This window comes from Mirounga leonina, unplaced genomic scaffold, assembly GCF_011800145.1.
Source record: "Mirounga leonina isolate KUSES-001 unplaced genomic scaffold, KU_Mleo_1.0 Mir_125, whole genome shotgun sequence".
Taxonomy (NCBI): Eukaryota; Metazoa; Chordata; class Mammalia; order Carnivora; family Phocidae; genus Mirounga; species Mirounga leonina.
In genome coordinates, this window is record NW_023270305.1 from 18,933,139 (window position 1) to 18,949,571 (window position 16,433).

General features: G+C 41.3%; 1 protein-coding gene across 5 annotated transcripts in view; it reads left to right on the plus strand.

Annotated features, from left to right (window-relative positions):
• TTC27 (tetratricopeptide repeat domain 27) overlaps window positions 1–16,433 on the plus strand; it is a 167,943-nt gene that overhangs the window by 2,776 nt on the left and 148,734 nt on the right. For 4 of the 5 annotated variants that reach the window (XM_035000884.1, XM_035000888.1, XM_035000885.1 and 1 more), the window contains exons 4-5: window positions 3,971–4,111; window positions 9,876–9,978. In XM_035000884.1, the coding sequence (XP_034856775.1) occupies window positions 3,971–4,111; window positions 9,876–9,978 (244 nt within the window). The remainder of the gene's footprint in view (window positions 1–3,970; window positions 4,112–9,875; window positions 9,979–16,433) is intronic. The other variant, XM_035000887.1, reaches the window with a different exon arrangement.

Here is a 16,433-nt window from a genome sequence, read left to right on the forward strand (position 1 = left end):
GGAGTGTGCAACTCTTGATTTTGGGGTTGTGAGCTTGAGCCCCACATTGGCCATAGAGCTTACTTTTTTTTTTTTTAAGATTTTATTTATTTATTTCGAGAGAGAGAGTGCGAGAGAGAGAGTACAAGCAGGGGGAGTGGCAGGCAGAGGGGGTGGCCGGCAGAGGGAGAAGCAGATTCCCCACCTTGCAAGGAGCCCAGTGTGGGACTCAATTCCAGAACGCCAGGATCACCACCCCAGCCAAGGCAGATGCTTAACCGACTGAGCCACCCAGGTGCCCCAGCATAGAGCTTACTTAAAAAAAATAAATAAATAGGGGCACCTGGATGGCTCAGTCGGTTGAGAGTCCAACTCTTGGTTTCTGCTCACGTCCTGTTCTCAGGGTCATGAGATCAAGCCCAGTGTTGGGTTCTTTGCTGAGCATGGAGTCTGCTTGAGATTCTCTCCCTCTGCCTCTGCCCCACCCCTGCTCACGTGCTCTTTCTCTCTCAAATAGATAAATCTTTAAAAAGAAAGAAAGAAAGAAAATATATTTAAAACAATCTGATGGTGGGGTGGAAAAAGAAGTAGAAAAGCAGCCATAAACTGACAGCCACAGTAATTAGCTCTGTACACATCAGTGTGGTGAGTCACTGTATCATGTTGCAGTAGAATAATTGAAATTCATAATCCTGGCTCTGAATCATTATCGAAAGGTTAAAAGATCTTCTGTATCTTATGCCTAAGAAGGGAATTGAGTCTGCACTTTACAGAGGTTTTCTTTTTTTTTTTTTTTAAAGATTTTATTTATTTATTTGAGAGAGAATGAGATAGAGAGAGCATGAGAGGGGGGAGGGTCAGAGGGAGAAGCAGACTCCCTGCCGAGCAGGGAGCCCGATGCGGGACTCGATCCTGGGACTCCAGGATCATGACCTGAGCCGAAGGCAGTCGCTTAACCAACTGAGCCACCCAGGAGCCCTTTACAGAGGTTTTCATCCAGAGTGATTAAAGTACTAAAGTAAAGTAAAGTAAAAGTAAAAAATGTCACTTAAAGAGAAATGCTTCAGTTGTCTAGAAATTTGCTTATATGGAACATCTCACTCCCTCTGTTATTGTGGATGAAACAGTTTCTGCCTCTTCAGCCCTGTAGTGTAGGTTAAAAATTCACCAAATAGTCAAAGTCATAGTGTTTGTTGAGCACAGATATGTGGGGCAAGTGCTTAATTCACATGTTCTATCAGTTTGAGGATCCCAGAGACGAGAAGATGGAAGCTCTGGTGGTGAAGGAACCTTGTCAGAGGTCTTACAGCTGGGTGATTGGAAGCCACATTTCCTGGGCCCAAACCCAGCCCTCTTTCAGCTCTGCCAGTGGAGGAGCATCTGTAAAGTCAGGGGACAGTTCAAGGCAGTACAGAAGTAGGTTATGTGAGAGATTTGGACTGTTAAGATTATTGCAGTTAACCAAGAGATGTGGGGAACGGGAATTTGGTCAGACAGTTTAGCTGGGATTGGACCGTGAGGTGAACTGAAGGGTGCTGAGGAAACGGACAGGTGGAGAGGAGCAGGAACATCTGTCTGGATGCAGTCACGGGAGCGGAAGTTCAGAGTGGGGAAGAGCGCGGTGGGAGCAGGATGTTTTGAGCCTACTGGAGTAGCATTGAAAGGTCACACCTCATGGGATTCAGGCCAGATTGTGGGAAACTTTGAGACCTTGATTTTTTTTTTTTTATTAGAACTACCTCATAGATTCAAAAAAAAGCATATGAAGTGTATGCAGTTTAAATAATAAAACCACTTTGCTCCTCCCACACAGCTTGAGAGAGAACATTGGCAGCATTGTAGAGCAGAGTTTCCTGACCGCAGTTCCCCAGATGTGGAGCCCCTTTGCCTGTGTGGGGTCTGGGCTGGAGCGGGGAGAGCCTTGGAACTGGTCGGCAGCATTTGCTAGTTCCCTGCTTTGCACCACTAATCATAGCATCTCTGCGTGTGCTGTGACTTGGAAAGGGTTGGAAATACTGCCTTAGAAGGTCCCCTGTGTGTGCTTCCTGATGGTGTCCCTGGCCCTCCTCTCCCATGAGCCAGTCCCATGAATTTTGTGTTAATCATTCCATTGCTTTTCTTCATAGTTTCAGCACCTCTGTAACTCTAGAAAACGTATTGTTTAGTTTTGCCAGTTTTTGAACTTTTATAAAATGAAACAAACTGTGCATTCTTCTGTGACTTGCTTTGTTCAATGGTATATTTTTGAAATGATACCATTATTCATTTTTACTGTTGTATAGTATTCCAATTGTATGACTATACTAGAACGTGTATGTCTCTTCTACTCTTGATGGCGATATGGTATATTTCCTTTTTTTTGCCCCCAATGTATTACATACAGTGCTATTAGGAACACATCTTCTGGAAATCATTTGCAAGAATTTCAAAGCACAGCATACTGAAAAAGCAGAGGAGGCTGTTTTTACTGGCCCTCGGGCTGTAGGTGATACCCTGAGGGCTGAGAGGATGATCTTCCCAGAGTTGGGAAGCTCTGCTGTGGTATATATATATCCGTGAGTGGAGTTGCTATGCCCTAGAGTATATACATGTTCAACTCTTCTTGGTAATGTCAGGTTGTTTTTTTTGTTTTTTGTTTTTTGTTTTTAAGATTTATCTATTTGTCAGAGAGAGACAGAGCGCACAAGCAGGGGGAGTGGCAGGCAGAGGGAGAAGCAGACTCCCCACTGAGCAGGGAACCCAACTTGGGGCTCGATCCCAGGACCCTGAGATCGTGACCTGAGCCAAAGGCAGACGCTTAACCGACTGAGCCACCCAGGCGTCCCTGTCAGGTTCTTTTTAAAAGGAATATTCAAGGGTGCCTGGGTGGCTCAGTTGGTTAAGCAGCTGCCTTCGGTTCAAGTCATGATCCTGGAGTCCCGGGATCGAGTCCCACATCAGGCTCCCTGCTCGGCAGGGCGTCTGCTTTTCCCTCTGCCCTCTTCCCTCTTGTGCTGTCTCTCATTCTCTCTCTCTCAAATAAATAAATAAAATCTTTAAAATAAATAAATAAATAAATAAATAAATAAATAAATAAAAAGAATATTCAATTTATACTCTTTACCCGCAGTCTGAGAATTTGGAAGGTAGGAGGAGTTGAAATTTTTAAACACGTCAGTATTTTCTAATTGTCATTTTCCTGTGCTGATTGAGGTTTCTTAGTTCTTGTGAAGCATAAATATTTGTGAATATACTTTATGGTCATGGAGTATGGTGACCAAAGCCAAATTCATTTTCCCTGCCTTTAATTTATGGCCTTGTCATTTTAACACTGACATCTGATGCTAACTGGTCTCAGAGGAATAGCACTGAAGGTCCATGTCTGAGCGGTATTGGTCACCTCTCGCACAGAAAGGTTGGTCTTAGTAATCTGGCTTCCAGATGTTGAAATTTTTTTCACTATTATGGTGATAAATACTTATATTTTTACATGTCATATGCTGTCTTGACTGAGGAATTGTTCCGAAGAGTTGTAACCTTTGCTTTGTCTGTTTTGTTTTGTTTTTTAAATATAAGCAGTCCTCTTTAAAAACAGACCATTTCCCCAAACCTCTGGAAGCACATTTAGAACTCAGTTGGAATATCAGTGTTATATCTTGGGGGTAGGCAGAGGCTGATTTACTTAAGCAGAAGATAGAAAAGCATTTCATTTTTTCATGATGATGCAAGGTAGCACTGGGAAGAGAAATGTATGTATTTGGCTATTCATACATTCACACATTTATTTATTGTCTTGTTAATACCATCTCCAGAGAATTCTGTCAGGGTGGCCTGCATTTGTGGGTCCCCAGGGGCATTTATAAGGTTATGATTCTGTCCAGTGCCAATTGCTGTGTAATAGATTGATGCCTTTGTTTCAAAGCTGAATTAACTGGAAAATATGTTACTCCAAGACCTATAAAGATTAATATTTTGTTAAATTAGGTCATCTTGGCTTATATATTTTTTTCAGGTCAAAGGACTAGATGCAGTTGTTCTGAATCTGCTTGTTCTAGATGGTGAATCAGTCTACAGCCTGACCTCAAAGCCTATTCTGCTCTTATTAGCGCGAGCTATTCTAGTGAATGTGAGACATAAACTGACGGCTATTCAGGTAAGGAGAGAAAAGAAGGCAGTTGGTTCATACCCAGGGATGACTTGTGCTGAGTAGCATCAGACTTCAGGTGTGATGCTGACAGTGTTTTGGTGGTTTTCTAAGTCTTTTTTAGGTATTTCACTTTAAAACCTGATGGAAATAAACAAAAACATTCTCCGTTTCTGAGATTCATCTAATACAAAACGATACTATATTGAGCCCCTTTTAAAGGATTATATAGATCGTATGTATGTTCAGTACTCTTACTGTGGATCTTAGTGGGTCTTAATTACTGTTTCCTCGCTCACATCCTACACATTCATTATTCGGGTTGGATTTAGTAGAGCATTTGTGGAATGTCTGTTACATCATTTCTTAAAGATTATTCATTTATTTAGAGAGAAAGTGTGTGCGTGCACGCACACATTTGAGCAGGGGGAGGGGCAGAGGGAGAGGGAGAGAGAATCTCAAGCAGACTCCCCTCTGGGTGTGGAGCTCACTATGGGGCTTGATCTCAGGATGCTGAGATCATGACCTGAGCAGAAATCAAGAGTCTGACCCTTAACAGATTGAACCACCCAGGTGCCCCTGTTACATTGTTTCTTTATAAGTAAAGAATTACATACTTTGCACATGTCACAAAATATTCTTTTGTGTTTTTTTCAGTGGTTTAAAATGTACAAACTGGGGGCATCTTGGTGGCTCAGTCGGTTAAGCATCTGTCTTTAGTCATGATCCCAGAGTCCTGGGATCGAGCCCCACATCGGGCTCCTTGCTCAGTGGGGAGTCTGCTTCTTTCTCTCCCTCTGCTCCTCTCCCTGCTCGTGTTCTCTCTCTCTCACTCTCCCTCTCAAATAAATAAAATCATTTATTATTTATTTATTTTTTAAAGATTTTATTTATTTATTTGACAGAGAGAGACACAGCGAGAGAGGGAACACAAGCAGGGGGAGTGGGAGAGGGAGAAGCAGGCTTCCCGCTGAGCAGGGAGCCCGATGCAGGGCTCGATCCCAGGGCCCTGGGACCATGACCTGAGCCGAAGGTAGATGCTTAACCGACTGAGCCACCCAGGCGCCGCCAAATAAATAAAATCTTCTAAAAAAATGTTCAAACTATTGGTTCTTGTACTGTACAAAAACAGGGTAGGGGGATTGGATTTGGCCTGCAGATTATAGCTAGCTGACTTCCGTTCTGATTGTGGCAACTTGACCCATGTTACCAGAAATAATAAATCTAAATTTTATATGAAACCTCCCAATTTCTCAGTATTGGCTGAAAAATTTTGAGAAACACAGTTTTCAATTATCAGAATGTAGACTTGGTCTCTACTGTCTAAGGGCTTATTTTCCCAAGTATTTCAGTTTAGACAAAGAAGAGGTAAGAAGGCAAGTTTTGCCTCTTCCGCTGTCATGAAAGCCAGAGGAATTGGAATCAGTTTTACTAGAAGGGTTTCAATATGTCAGAGTAGACGTAAGGCCTTATCTTTGATTTTTTAGCCATGTTAGCTTGAATTAAAAAATTTTTCCAGAGTTGATCTGAGTGAAATGCTCTCTTACAGAACGACTAGTACTTGGCTCTAAAGCAAGTACCACCAAGGCATAGGGCTGCCGAATGGCATTGTCTTTCTATGAGACTAGAGTCATTAATAAGTGAGTGGGACAGTTTTAAATTTTGTTGGTGGAAAACTTTTATCAACAATTATGTTAAGCATTATTTTTTAAAGATTTTATTTATTTATTTTAGAGATAGAGTGCACTCGAGCAGGGCGGAGGGAGAGGGACAAGCAAGCTGTGCTCTGGGCACAGAGCCCGAGGCAGGGCTCGATCCTGTGACCCTGATATCATGACCTGACCCGAAATCAAAAGTCGGACACTTAACCGACTGAGCCACCCTGGCGCTCTGTTAAGCATTTTTTAAAAAAAAGATACATATAGTGTCAACTTAGGAGAACCAGTAGGTATGTGAACTGCTGGTTGTGGATGTCATATGGTAGGGTTGGAGAGACAAGGTACTTGAATTGCTTGGCGGATACTAAACAACTTCTCACCTGGGCTTACAACCCTGTTTTCTTTTACACGTCACCATGCAAAGATCACTTTGTGTTGAAGTCTTGCCTTTCAGTGAAATCACAAAAGTTCTTTTTTCTTTGGATCTTTAATATGTCATTTTCTAAATAATGATATAAAAATGACTTTTTTTTTTTTTAAGATTTTATTTATTTGAGACAGAGCGAATGAGAGACAGAGAGCATGAGAGGGAGGAGGGTCAGAGGGAGAAGCAGACTCCCTTCCGAGCAGGGAGCCCGATGTGGGACTCGATCCCGGGACTCCAGGATCATGACCTGAGCTGAAGGCAGTCGCCCAACCAACTGAGCCACCCAGGCGCCCTTCAGATAGTTTTTTAATGTTTTATCCTGAGTTTATAATTATTAACTGTGGGAGGGCTAGTTTTTGTTTTTTTTTTTTAAGATTTTATTTATTTATTTGAGAGAGTGAGAATGAGAGAGAGTACATGAGAGGGGGGAGGGTCAGAGGGAGAAGCAGGCTCCCCGCTGAGCAGGGAGCCTGATGTGGGACTTGATCCCGGGACTCCAGGATCATGACCTGAGCCAAAGGCAGTCGCTTAACCAACTGAGCCACCCAGGCGCCCTAAAAATGACTTCTTTGATAAGTGAGGATAAAATGAAAGAACTGTCCTCTACCTATCCAAGTTAACTTTAACCTTTTTAAGTTAGCTTTGAATAGGCTTACTTGTGAACAATGTATCAAGTTGTTCATCATGATATTTTTGTGGAACTGTAAAAGTAGATGATTTCCCCCCAATCCTTTAATCTGTGGTATATAGATTAGTATTAGTAAAATGTAAATGTTGAGTAAAAAGAGCCTTGGCTTTGAAATCAGACCAGAGTTTGTCTGGCTCAGCCGTTTAATAGCTGTATGACGTTTGTTATGCTAGTTAATTTCTTTGGAATATCAGTTTCCTTATTTATAATTATTTTAAAAATGGAGGGCACTTAGCTGGCTCATTTGGTAGATTATGCGACTCTGGATCTTGGGGTTGTGAGTTTAAGCCCTATGTTGGGTGTAGAGATTACTTAAAAATAAAATCTTTAGGGGGGTGGGGGAATGGGTTAGCCCGGTGATGGGTATTAAAGAGGGCACGTTCTGCATGGAGCATTGGGTGTTACACGCAAACAATGAATCATGGAACACTACATCAAAAACTAATGATGTAATGTATGGTGATTAACATAATGTAATAAAAAAATAAATCAAATCTTTGAAAAAATGGAATAAGCTGGCAAAATTTTTTTGGGTGCCTTTTTAGTACACTTACGCTTCTGATGTCTAGGAGGTTATTGACTAGTGTAGCTTTCCAATCAGAACATTCTGTAATAAGTGCCAAAATCAGGAGACAGGATCTAGAAACTAGAGCAAGGCTTCAAGTTTCTTTTTTATTAATGCCTCAGATTTTCTGTTCAGCCATTCTTGGCAAATAGAAAAGGGTACTTTTATTTCCAGTAGAAAAACAGGCTATGCTTTCTCTATTTTTTTCACACTCCTCCTCCCCCTCGGATAAATGTTTTGGCTTAAGAGGTAATGTATAGATCTGATGTTTAAAGATTCAGCATCTGAAGCTATATGTTTTCTTTTTCTTTTTAACGATTTATTTCAGAGAGAGAGCACAAGCAGGGGTGGAAGGGCAGAGAGAGAGGGAGGAAGCAGACTCCCCACTGAGTGGGGAGCCTGATTCGGGGCTCCATCCCACGACCCTGAGATCATGACCTGAGCCGAAATCAAGAGTCAGATGCTTAATTGGCTGAGCCACCCAGGCGCCCCTGATGTATGTTTTCTTTAAAGGGCAATCTCTTTGACTGGCTCTGTCTAAATTCCCATGTCTAGAAAAGGAAAGGGTTTGCTGCCAAACCTGAGTCACTTGTTGCTGGCAGCAGTTATGGATTTTTCTGGGGGAGGAGAATAGCACTGAGGCAGCAGAAGAGAGACTTGCTCTTCACTGTATATGCTTCTGTATGGGCTTGTTGCTCTTTTTTTGTTTTTGTTTTTAGATAAGGATCTAGTGTTTGTTTTTTTTTTTTTAAAGATTTTATTTATTTTTATTTAGAGAGAGAGAGCGCAGGTGAGCAGGAAGAAGAGCAGAGAGAAAGGGAGAGAGAGATTCTTAAGCAGACTCTGCACTGAGCTTGGAGCCCAATGTGGGGCTCCATCTCACAACCCTGTCATGGCCTGAGCCGAAACCAGGAGTTGGATGCTTAACTGACTGAGCCATCCAGGTGTCCCAGGATCAGGTTTTTTATTTATTTATTTTTTTAAGATTTTATTTATTTGTGAGAGAGAGAATGAGAGAAAGAGAGCATGAGAGGGAGGAGGGTCAGAGGGAGAAGCAGACTCCCCGCCGAGCAGGGAGCCCGATGCGGGACTCGATCCCGGGACTCCAGGATCATGACCTGAGCCGAAGGCAGTCGCTTAACCAACTGAGCCACCCAGGCACCCTATTTTCTTTTCTTTTCTTTTTTTTTTAAAGATTTTATTTATTTGACAGAGAGAGACACGGTGGGAGAGGGAATACAAGCAGGGAGAGTGGGAGAGGGAGAAGCAGGCTTCCCACGGAGCAGGGAGCCCGATGCGGGGCTCGATCCCAGGACCCTGGGATCATGACCTGAGCCGAAGGCAGACGCTTAACAACTGAGCCACCCAGACGCCCCTTATTTTATTTTCTTAAAGATTTTATATATTTGACAGAGAGCACAAGCAGAGGGAGTGGTAGGCAGAAGGAGAGGGAGAAGCAGCTCCCTGCTGAGCAAGGAATCTGATGGCTTGATCCTAGGACCCTGGGACCATAACCTGACACTTAACTGACTGAGCCACCCAGGGAGCCCCCCCCTCTTTTTTTTAATTGTGATCAAGTAAGAACAACACCAGAAAATAGAGAAAAACCTACTGTGTTCTCTGCCTGTGCATTAGTCAAGACAATGTATGAAATGCAGTCTGTCCTCAGAAATGTTTGGGCCAGGTGGAGTTAAACTCTTGGAACACAAGAGCTGTCCAGTGTGGTGCTAACTTCTAGGAACATTGTAGAAGTTCAGAGAAGTGAGAGACCAATGTGTGCCGCCCTCTTGGGAGAAGGCTTCATGGGAGGGTTTCACGAGGATGTGGAAGGGATTGTCTTAGTTTTGGAAAATATTTGAATCCACGGTAATTCTTACAGTGTAGTTTGTGCAAAATCTATTGCTTTGAGGAGGATATAGAGATGAGCAGGACATGACTTCTTGTCTTATTGGGTAGATGGTGGACAACACCGAAAGCTAGGGATGACCTCCATGAATGCAGCGGAATGTGTCTGCAAAGGAGGTAGTACAAATAGTATGCTAGAATTTTAGAGGAGGGAAGAAATTACGCTCCCACCCTCCTACCCCCACCACACACTCTGCCTCCTGGGGGAGCGGCTGCGTGGATCATGGCGTTGAGCGGGGTGCCACAGTGGACATTTTAAAGGAGATACTAAGTTCTAAATGGCATCAGGAAGCCCAACTGGCTAAAAATACAGGCCCTGAGAGGATGGAGGAGACGTGTTATTGCGGAAGAGGGAGAAGCGGATTTGGGTATTATTACTGAGGACACAGCAGTGGATGGATAAGTTTGTTGAAGAGTAAGTTTAATTTCACAGATGTTAAAAAAATTCTAAACACTAATTTCAATTAATATAAACATTGTTTTTTAGAGGGGCTTTTATTTTCAGCTTACGTGGTACTTTCTTTCCGTAGAGCTTGCCGTGGTGGACTTTGAGATGTGTGAGTGTTCACCAGCAGATACTGGAGGAGCGCTCCCCGCAGCTCTCTGCTCTTGCTGGAGACTGTATCGAGGAAGGTATGGGACAGATTTTGTTTGATGCAGGCGTGCGGCTCCAGGCTCATTGCTCAGCTGAGACAGTCCTTTTTAGTTTATTATTATTATTTTTTTATAGGTAATAGTAACTTTCTGGTTGAGGTTGTTTCTTTTTTTCCCCTTTTTTTCTGGGTATGGAATATCACAAATTATTGGCATGTCAGATTATAGAATTTCTTTTTGCCTTTGAATTTTAAAAGAGGTAATCATTATCATTTATATTGCCTATTCAGAAAATGATTTGTTCTATGCACGTTACCATGATTTTATCACAGACTGCTTAAAAGTATTTTAGTTTTTCTTTGTTCTTTAATCTCAGAAGCCTCTTTGGAAACTAATGTAAACTTCCTTTATTTAAAAAAAAATTCCTTAACTTTCCTTACTTTCCCTTTTTGAATCATGTTATCTAAGATTAGCATATGTTTATGTATTTCTCTTAGAACAAAAAAAATTGAGAAATTAATTTCAACTAAATTACCTAGCTTAGTAATCTTTATTACTGCACAAACTAACATCCTCTTAGTGTATTCTGGCCTAGCTTGTTACTACATAGATGTACCCTTAAAGGAAACAGACTCCACGTGGAATAAATTGTGCCAAATTCATGCAGAGTAGAAAATTACTTACCCGCTATCCTGTTGAGTACATGAAGAAAGCCTTTGTTTTTTTAACATTTGGCAGAAAATACATTTTACTAAGGATGACAATAGGTAGAGAGGCATTTTTACATTTTATATTATTTTTTTATTATATGTAACATATATACACAAAAGTACCTAAAATGTAAATGAAAGAATAAACCACACACCTCTGTCAGTGCCCCCCACTGCCTTTGTTACAGTTGCCCTTCACATTTCCTAGGGAAGCATTTTGAAAAGAGGAAAAATCTTGGGTACCTTGACACTTGGTTTCCCTGGGCTTTTGGAATGATTATTCTTAGCAAAAGTTGCAAAACAAAGCAAAGCAAAAACAAAAACAGATTCCCTTGTAGTGAAGAAGCACTTAAACACAGATAAACTTGGACTTGGTAACGAACTTCAGAGTTACAGAGAAGGGGTTTGACCTTAGGTGTGTCTGATACCAAAGCCCAAACTCGTTTCACATAGCAAGAGTATGTCTGGTGTGAGTGTGTGTACAGTGCTCCCCCTTATGCATGGTTTGGACTTCCATGGTTTAATTACCTGCAGTCATCTGTGGCCTGGAGGCAGATAATCTGCCTTCTGACCTCTTGTCTCAAGGTCATTAGAAGCCTCACGCTACATCACAATGTCTGCATCATTTCCCGCACTGCATCTCATCACATGGGCATTTTATCCCACATCATCACAAGAAGGGTGAGTACAGTACAATAACGTATTTTGAGAGAGAGAAAAAGTGTAGTATATACAGGGTTCGGTACTACTGTGGTTTCATGCATCCACTGGGGGTCCTGGGACGTATCCCCCTTGGATAAAGGGGGATGCATGGGGGAAGGGGTCATTTGCATCCCTCGGGGTGGAGGAGCAGTGATCTGTACTTGATGGAGTAGACATTCACGAAGGCATAAAACAACTCAACATGTGTGCATACGTAACTGCAAGAAGCTCCCATACCTTTCTTTAGTCTGTTTCCTTCAAGTTACATCTATGTAGTAACAAGCTGGGCCGGATACACTAGAGAGGATGTTAGTTTGTGCAGTAATAAATACTACTAAGCTAGGTAATTTGGTTGAAATTAATTTCTCAATTTTTTTTTTGTTCTAGGGTAGAAATACATAAGCTATGCTAATCTTAGATAAAATGAAAAGCTGTACATGATTCAAAAAGGGAAAGTAAGGAAAATATTATTCAATGAGTATAGTAATTGATTCATTTATATTATTTTTTGCCAAGACTTAGACCATTTATATTCTTTTAGGATTTTAGGTAATACAAGACTGTGGAATTAGCAAGGATGTGTTAAATCAGACTTTGCACATATATATATACACACACACACACACATATACATATATTCTGCTACAGAATTGAAACCTGACATATGATAGATTAGTTGTTTTATTACATATAAGGAGTTAACTTTTTCTATACAGTAATGTTTCTAAAGTAACAGAACTGAAAAACAGTCTATCCCTCTTTTCTACAGTAGTAGTCTTTGGTTTAATGCTTTTGGGTTATAAAAGATTTTTATGAGCAAATTTAGCCTACTGAACCATCTTTGTTTTCACTGACTGTAGATTCTCTAGACTGTGAGTTCCTTGTGAGCTGGGGTTTTTGTTTTTTTTTTTAACCTCTTTCCGCTTAGCATAGTGCCTAGAAAATAGTAAGTATTTAGTACATGTTTGTTGAATAACAACAGCTAAGGTTTATTGAGGCCTTTCTACATGTACTTTTAGGGAAGAAGTTTTAGAATTTCCTCTATTTGTCCTTCATCTCAGTAGTAACAACTTGCATCTGACTTAATTTCTGTACAAGAGTGTTTCAAAAAGTGGAATATTATAGCAGAGAGGACAAAATTGATCCTACCTGGATGCCATATGGACTTTGAATCTCTCCTAATAGTGTTGCCTAGGGGTGGAGTTCTCTTCAAAATGAAATACAGAGTGAACCTTGGAGTAAATGAAGACCCGACGCCCCATTTAGCAGACAAGTTGTCCTCTCTCTTTAGTAAAATGAAGCCTATGTAGCCTGAGTCTCCCCCATTCATGCTGTTGCATATTTTTGAAATGATGTGAGAGATGCTTCATAAATGAACTTAGTGCAAAGGAGGAAGAAGAGTGGGGATGAGTTTCTAGTTCCTGAAATTGGGTAAAGTTTTGAAAGTCAAGGATGACTTGGAGGCACCTGGGTGGCTCAGATGGTTAAGCGGCTGCCTTCGGCTCAGGTCACGATCCCAAGGTCCTGGGATCGAGCCCCTTATCGGGCTCCCTGCTCAGCGGGGAGCCTGCTTCTCCCTCTCCTGCTTACCCTGCTTGTGTTCTCTCTCTCGCTGTGTCTCTCTGTCAAATAAATAAATAAAATCTTTGAAAAAAAAAAAAAAGTCAAGGGAGACTTGAACATCACTGATAGTAATGGGGAAAAAAGTTGCCTTTTCCAGAGGATAGTGAAAGCATTTGGAATAAGATGACATCACTATTCAGCCCATGGTTTGATTTTGTAGAAAGGTAATTACATTGTACTGCTTAGGATATTATACAGTTTCCTATGCTTTGTTATACTGTTATGGAAAATTGGTAAGCGAACAAAAAACAAGATGTCACTGGGACTTGTTTTTCCTTTTTATAGGATATCAGATTTGATGCATTTGCTATCAGGAAAGTCACATTTCTTCCCTTAATCCCATATTATATAAATTTGCATTTATGGCTACATTTTTACCACATTTCAGTGGCTAATGATTGTAATTATTAATTATTAAGAAAAGAAAAAAATACCCTTCCTTATATGCCATTTTATTTTTATTTTTATTTTTTTTAAAGATTTTATTTATTTATTCATGAGAGACAGAGAGAGACAGAGGCAGAGGGAGAAACAGGCTCCCCGCGGAGCAGGGAGCCTGATGTGGGACTCAGTCTCAGGACCCTGGGATCATGACCTGAGCCGAAGGCAGACGCTTAACCGACTGAGCCACCCAGGCGTCCCCCTTATATGCCATTTTAAAAGGGAAAAACAATATGGTGTGTTTTAGAGAGAATTCTATTCTATGGGGTAAAATTAAGTTTCCAAACAGAAAGAGTTAAGTAAGACTGGAAAATATGACTCTTAAGTGATTCATTCCCCAAGTGGTCTTGATTCTTTTTAGCAATGTATTTCAGCATATCATTAGCTTTGCTTACAACTAAGCATTTTTTATGTTGCTGTTCTAGGCTTATCAACAACATTTTCCATTTTATCTAGTCATAAATTGGTCCTTTTTGGCTATGTTTAGGTAGGTCTGCAGATAGTCTTAAACTGCAACATTTCATAAACAATTTTATTTAAAAAAAAAAGTTTGGTTCTGGGATTTCACCCAAATGTTGACCAAGCAGTCAGTTATAACTGAAATACTGCTCAGTGTCCAGAGAAGGATATTATATTTGAAATGTTGCCCTTGAAGGATCATGAAAAGTTGGCAGGATTTTTTTTCAGTCCATGAAACAAAAGTGAGGATTTCATGGACAACTGTGATCTTTATCTTTTTGTCCAGGAATGTGACATCAGTACAATGTAATGGAATAGAACCCATCGGAATGTCAGCATAACTTTGCTGGACTGATCACATCTATGAAAGGAGTAAGTTAGAGTCTTGCAAAGTATGCTCCTCAGTGTGATTGAGGCACTCTTTTGGATGTCACACCAGTGAAACCACGATTCTCTAAAAGACTGCTTAGGTGTACACACAGCCATTTATTGTGGGAGCCGATACTGAAAATGCATTCCGTATAGTGCATGAGATGTAATATTGCAGTGTAGCTGTTTGATGATGAGCTTATGAAGTCTAAGGGAAAACGGGTTGAAATGCTTTGTCCAAGAGTTCTGCTGTGACATCTCCAGGCAACTCTGTGACTCTAGGGTTAGATTGTTTCCACATCAAAAGAGCTGATCGAGAGATTAGTCTCTAGGTGACTGATGAGTGCACTGATTTTTTTTTTTTTTTTAAAGATTTTATTTATTTATTTGAAGAGAGACACACAGCGAGAGAGGGAACACAAGCAGGGGGAGTGGGAGAGGGAGAAGCAGGCTTCCCGTGGAGCAGGGAGCCCGATGAGGGGCTCGATCCCAGGACCCCGGGATCAAGACCCGAGCCGAAGGCAGACGCTTAACGACTGAGCCACCCAGGCGCCCCGCACTGATTTTTTTTTTTTTAAAATTGATACTTTGGGGGCGCCTGGGTGGCTCAGTTGGTTAAGCGACTGCCTTCGGCTCAGGTCATGATCCTGGAGTCCTGGGATCGAGTCCCGCATCGGGCTCCCTGCTCAGCAGGGAGTCTGCTTCGTCCTCTGACCCTCCCCCCTCTCATGTTCTCTCTATCTCATTCTCTCTCTCAAATAAATAAATAAAATCTTAAAAAAAAATAAAAATAAAAAAAAAATAAAAAATTGATACTTTGGAATGAATGTTATTAAATACACTGAATATGATTAATTATAATTATCCGTAGAGATTTCACTTTAACATAGCATGAAAATAATCTTATAAGAAGGGATTTTGAGGGGCGCTAGGGTGGCTCAGTCGTTAAGCGTCTGCCTTCGGCTCAGGTCATGGTCCCAGGGTCCTGGGATCGAGCCCCGCGTCGGGCTCCCTGCTCAGCGGGGAGTCTGCTTCTCCCTCTCCTGCTCCCCCCGCTTGTGCTCTCTCTCCCGCTGTGTCTCGTTCTGTCGAATAAATAAATAAAATCTTAAAAAAAAAAAAGGGATTTTGATTTTAGCATACATTTTAAATGTACTGGGTGACATTTGCATCCAGAAGGTCATGAACATTCATTTCCATGGAGAACCTACTGATTTGTTAAAATAATAAATATTTGTCTACTGGGTTGACATGTTCCTCTATTTTTTTTTTAAAGATTTTATTTATTTATTTATTTGACAGAGAGAGAGATAGTGAGAGCAGGAACACACGCTGGGCTGCCTGATACAGTAGCCACTAGCTATCTGTGACTATTTAAATTTAAATAAAGTAAAATAGATGAAATAAACAATTCAGTTCCTTAGTTTTGGTAGCCACATTCGAAGTGCCCCAAAGCCACGTGTAGCTATCGGCTACCATTTTGGACGGTGCAGCTAGAGAATACTTACATCATCAGAGGAAGTTTCATTGGACAGAACTGCTGTTGAGCAACAGACAGTGACTGGGTCGATCTGTCCTTCATTCTATATGACCAGCCCCCCAGTTACTTAAGGCTACCGTCACTATCACTTCACATCTGAAGGGTTGTACCTGACTTGTAGGCTCTTTCTTGGCCTTTGTTCCTTCTCCTTCATCAGTACTGATTTGGTTTTTCTAGATACCAATTTCATCATGTCACTTTTTTGATGAGGAAAGCCATTAATGATTTCCAGTTTTACCTTTGACTTTATATTGTCTACCCAATTTCATATATTTTTTTAAAGATTTTATTTATTTATTTATTTGACAGAGAGAGACAGAGCGAGAGAGGGAACACAAGCAGGGGGAGTGGGAGAGGGAGAAGCAGGCTTCCCACTGAGCAGGGAGCCCAATGCGGGGCTCGATCCCAGGACTATGGGATCATGACCTGAGCCGAAGGCAGACGCTTAACGACTGAGCCACCCAGGCACTCCCCCCGATTTCATATTTAATAAAAATTGTTTTGGGGATGCTTGCTGTGTTTCCGTCACTGCGCTAGGTGCTAGGGATATCAGTGAATGCAGTAGGCAGTAGAAACAAAGGGCATAACGAGGAAGGAGTAAAGCAAAGGATGTGGTTAGTCTAAACCTGAGAAATCAGAGGAGGCTTCAT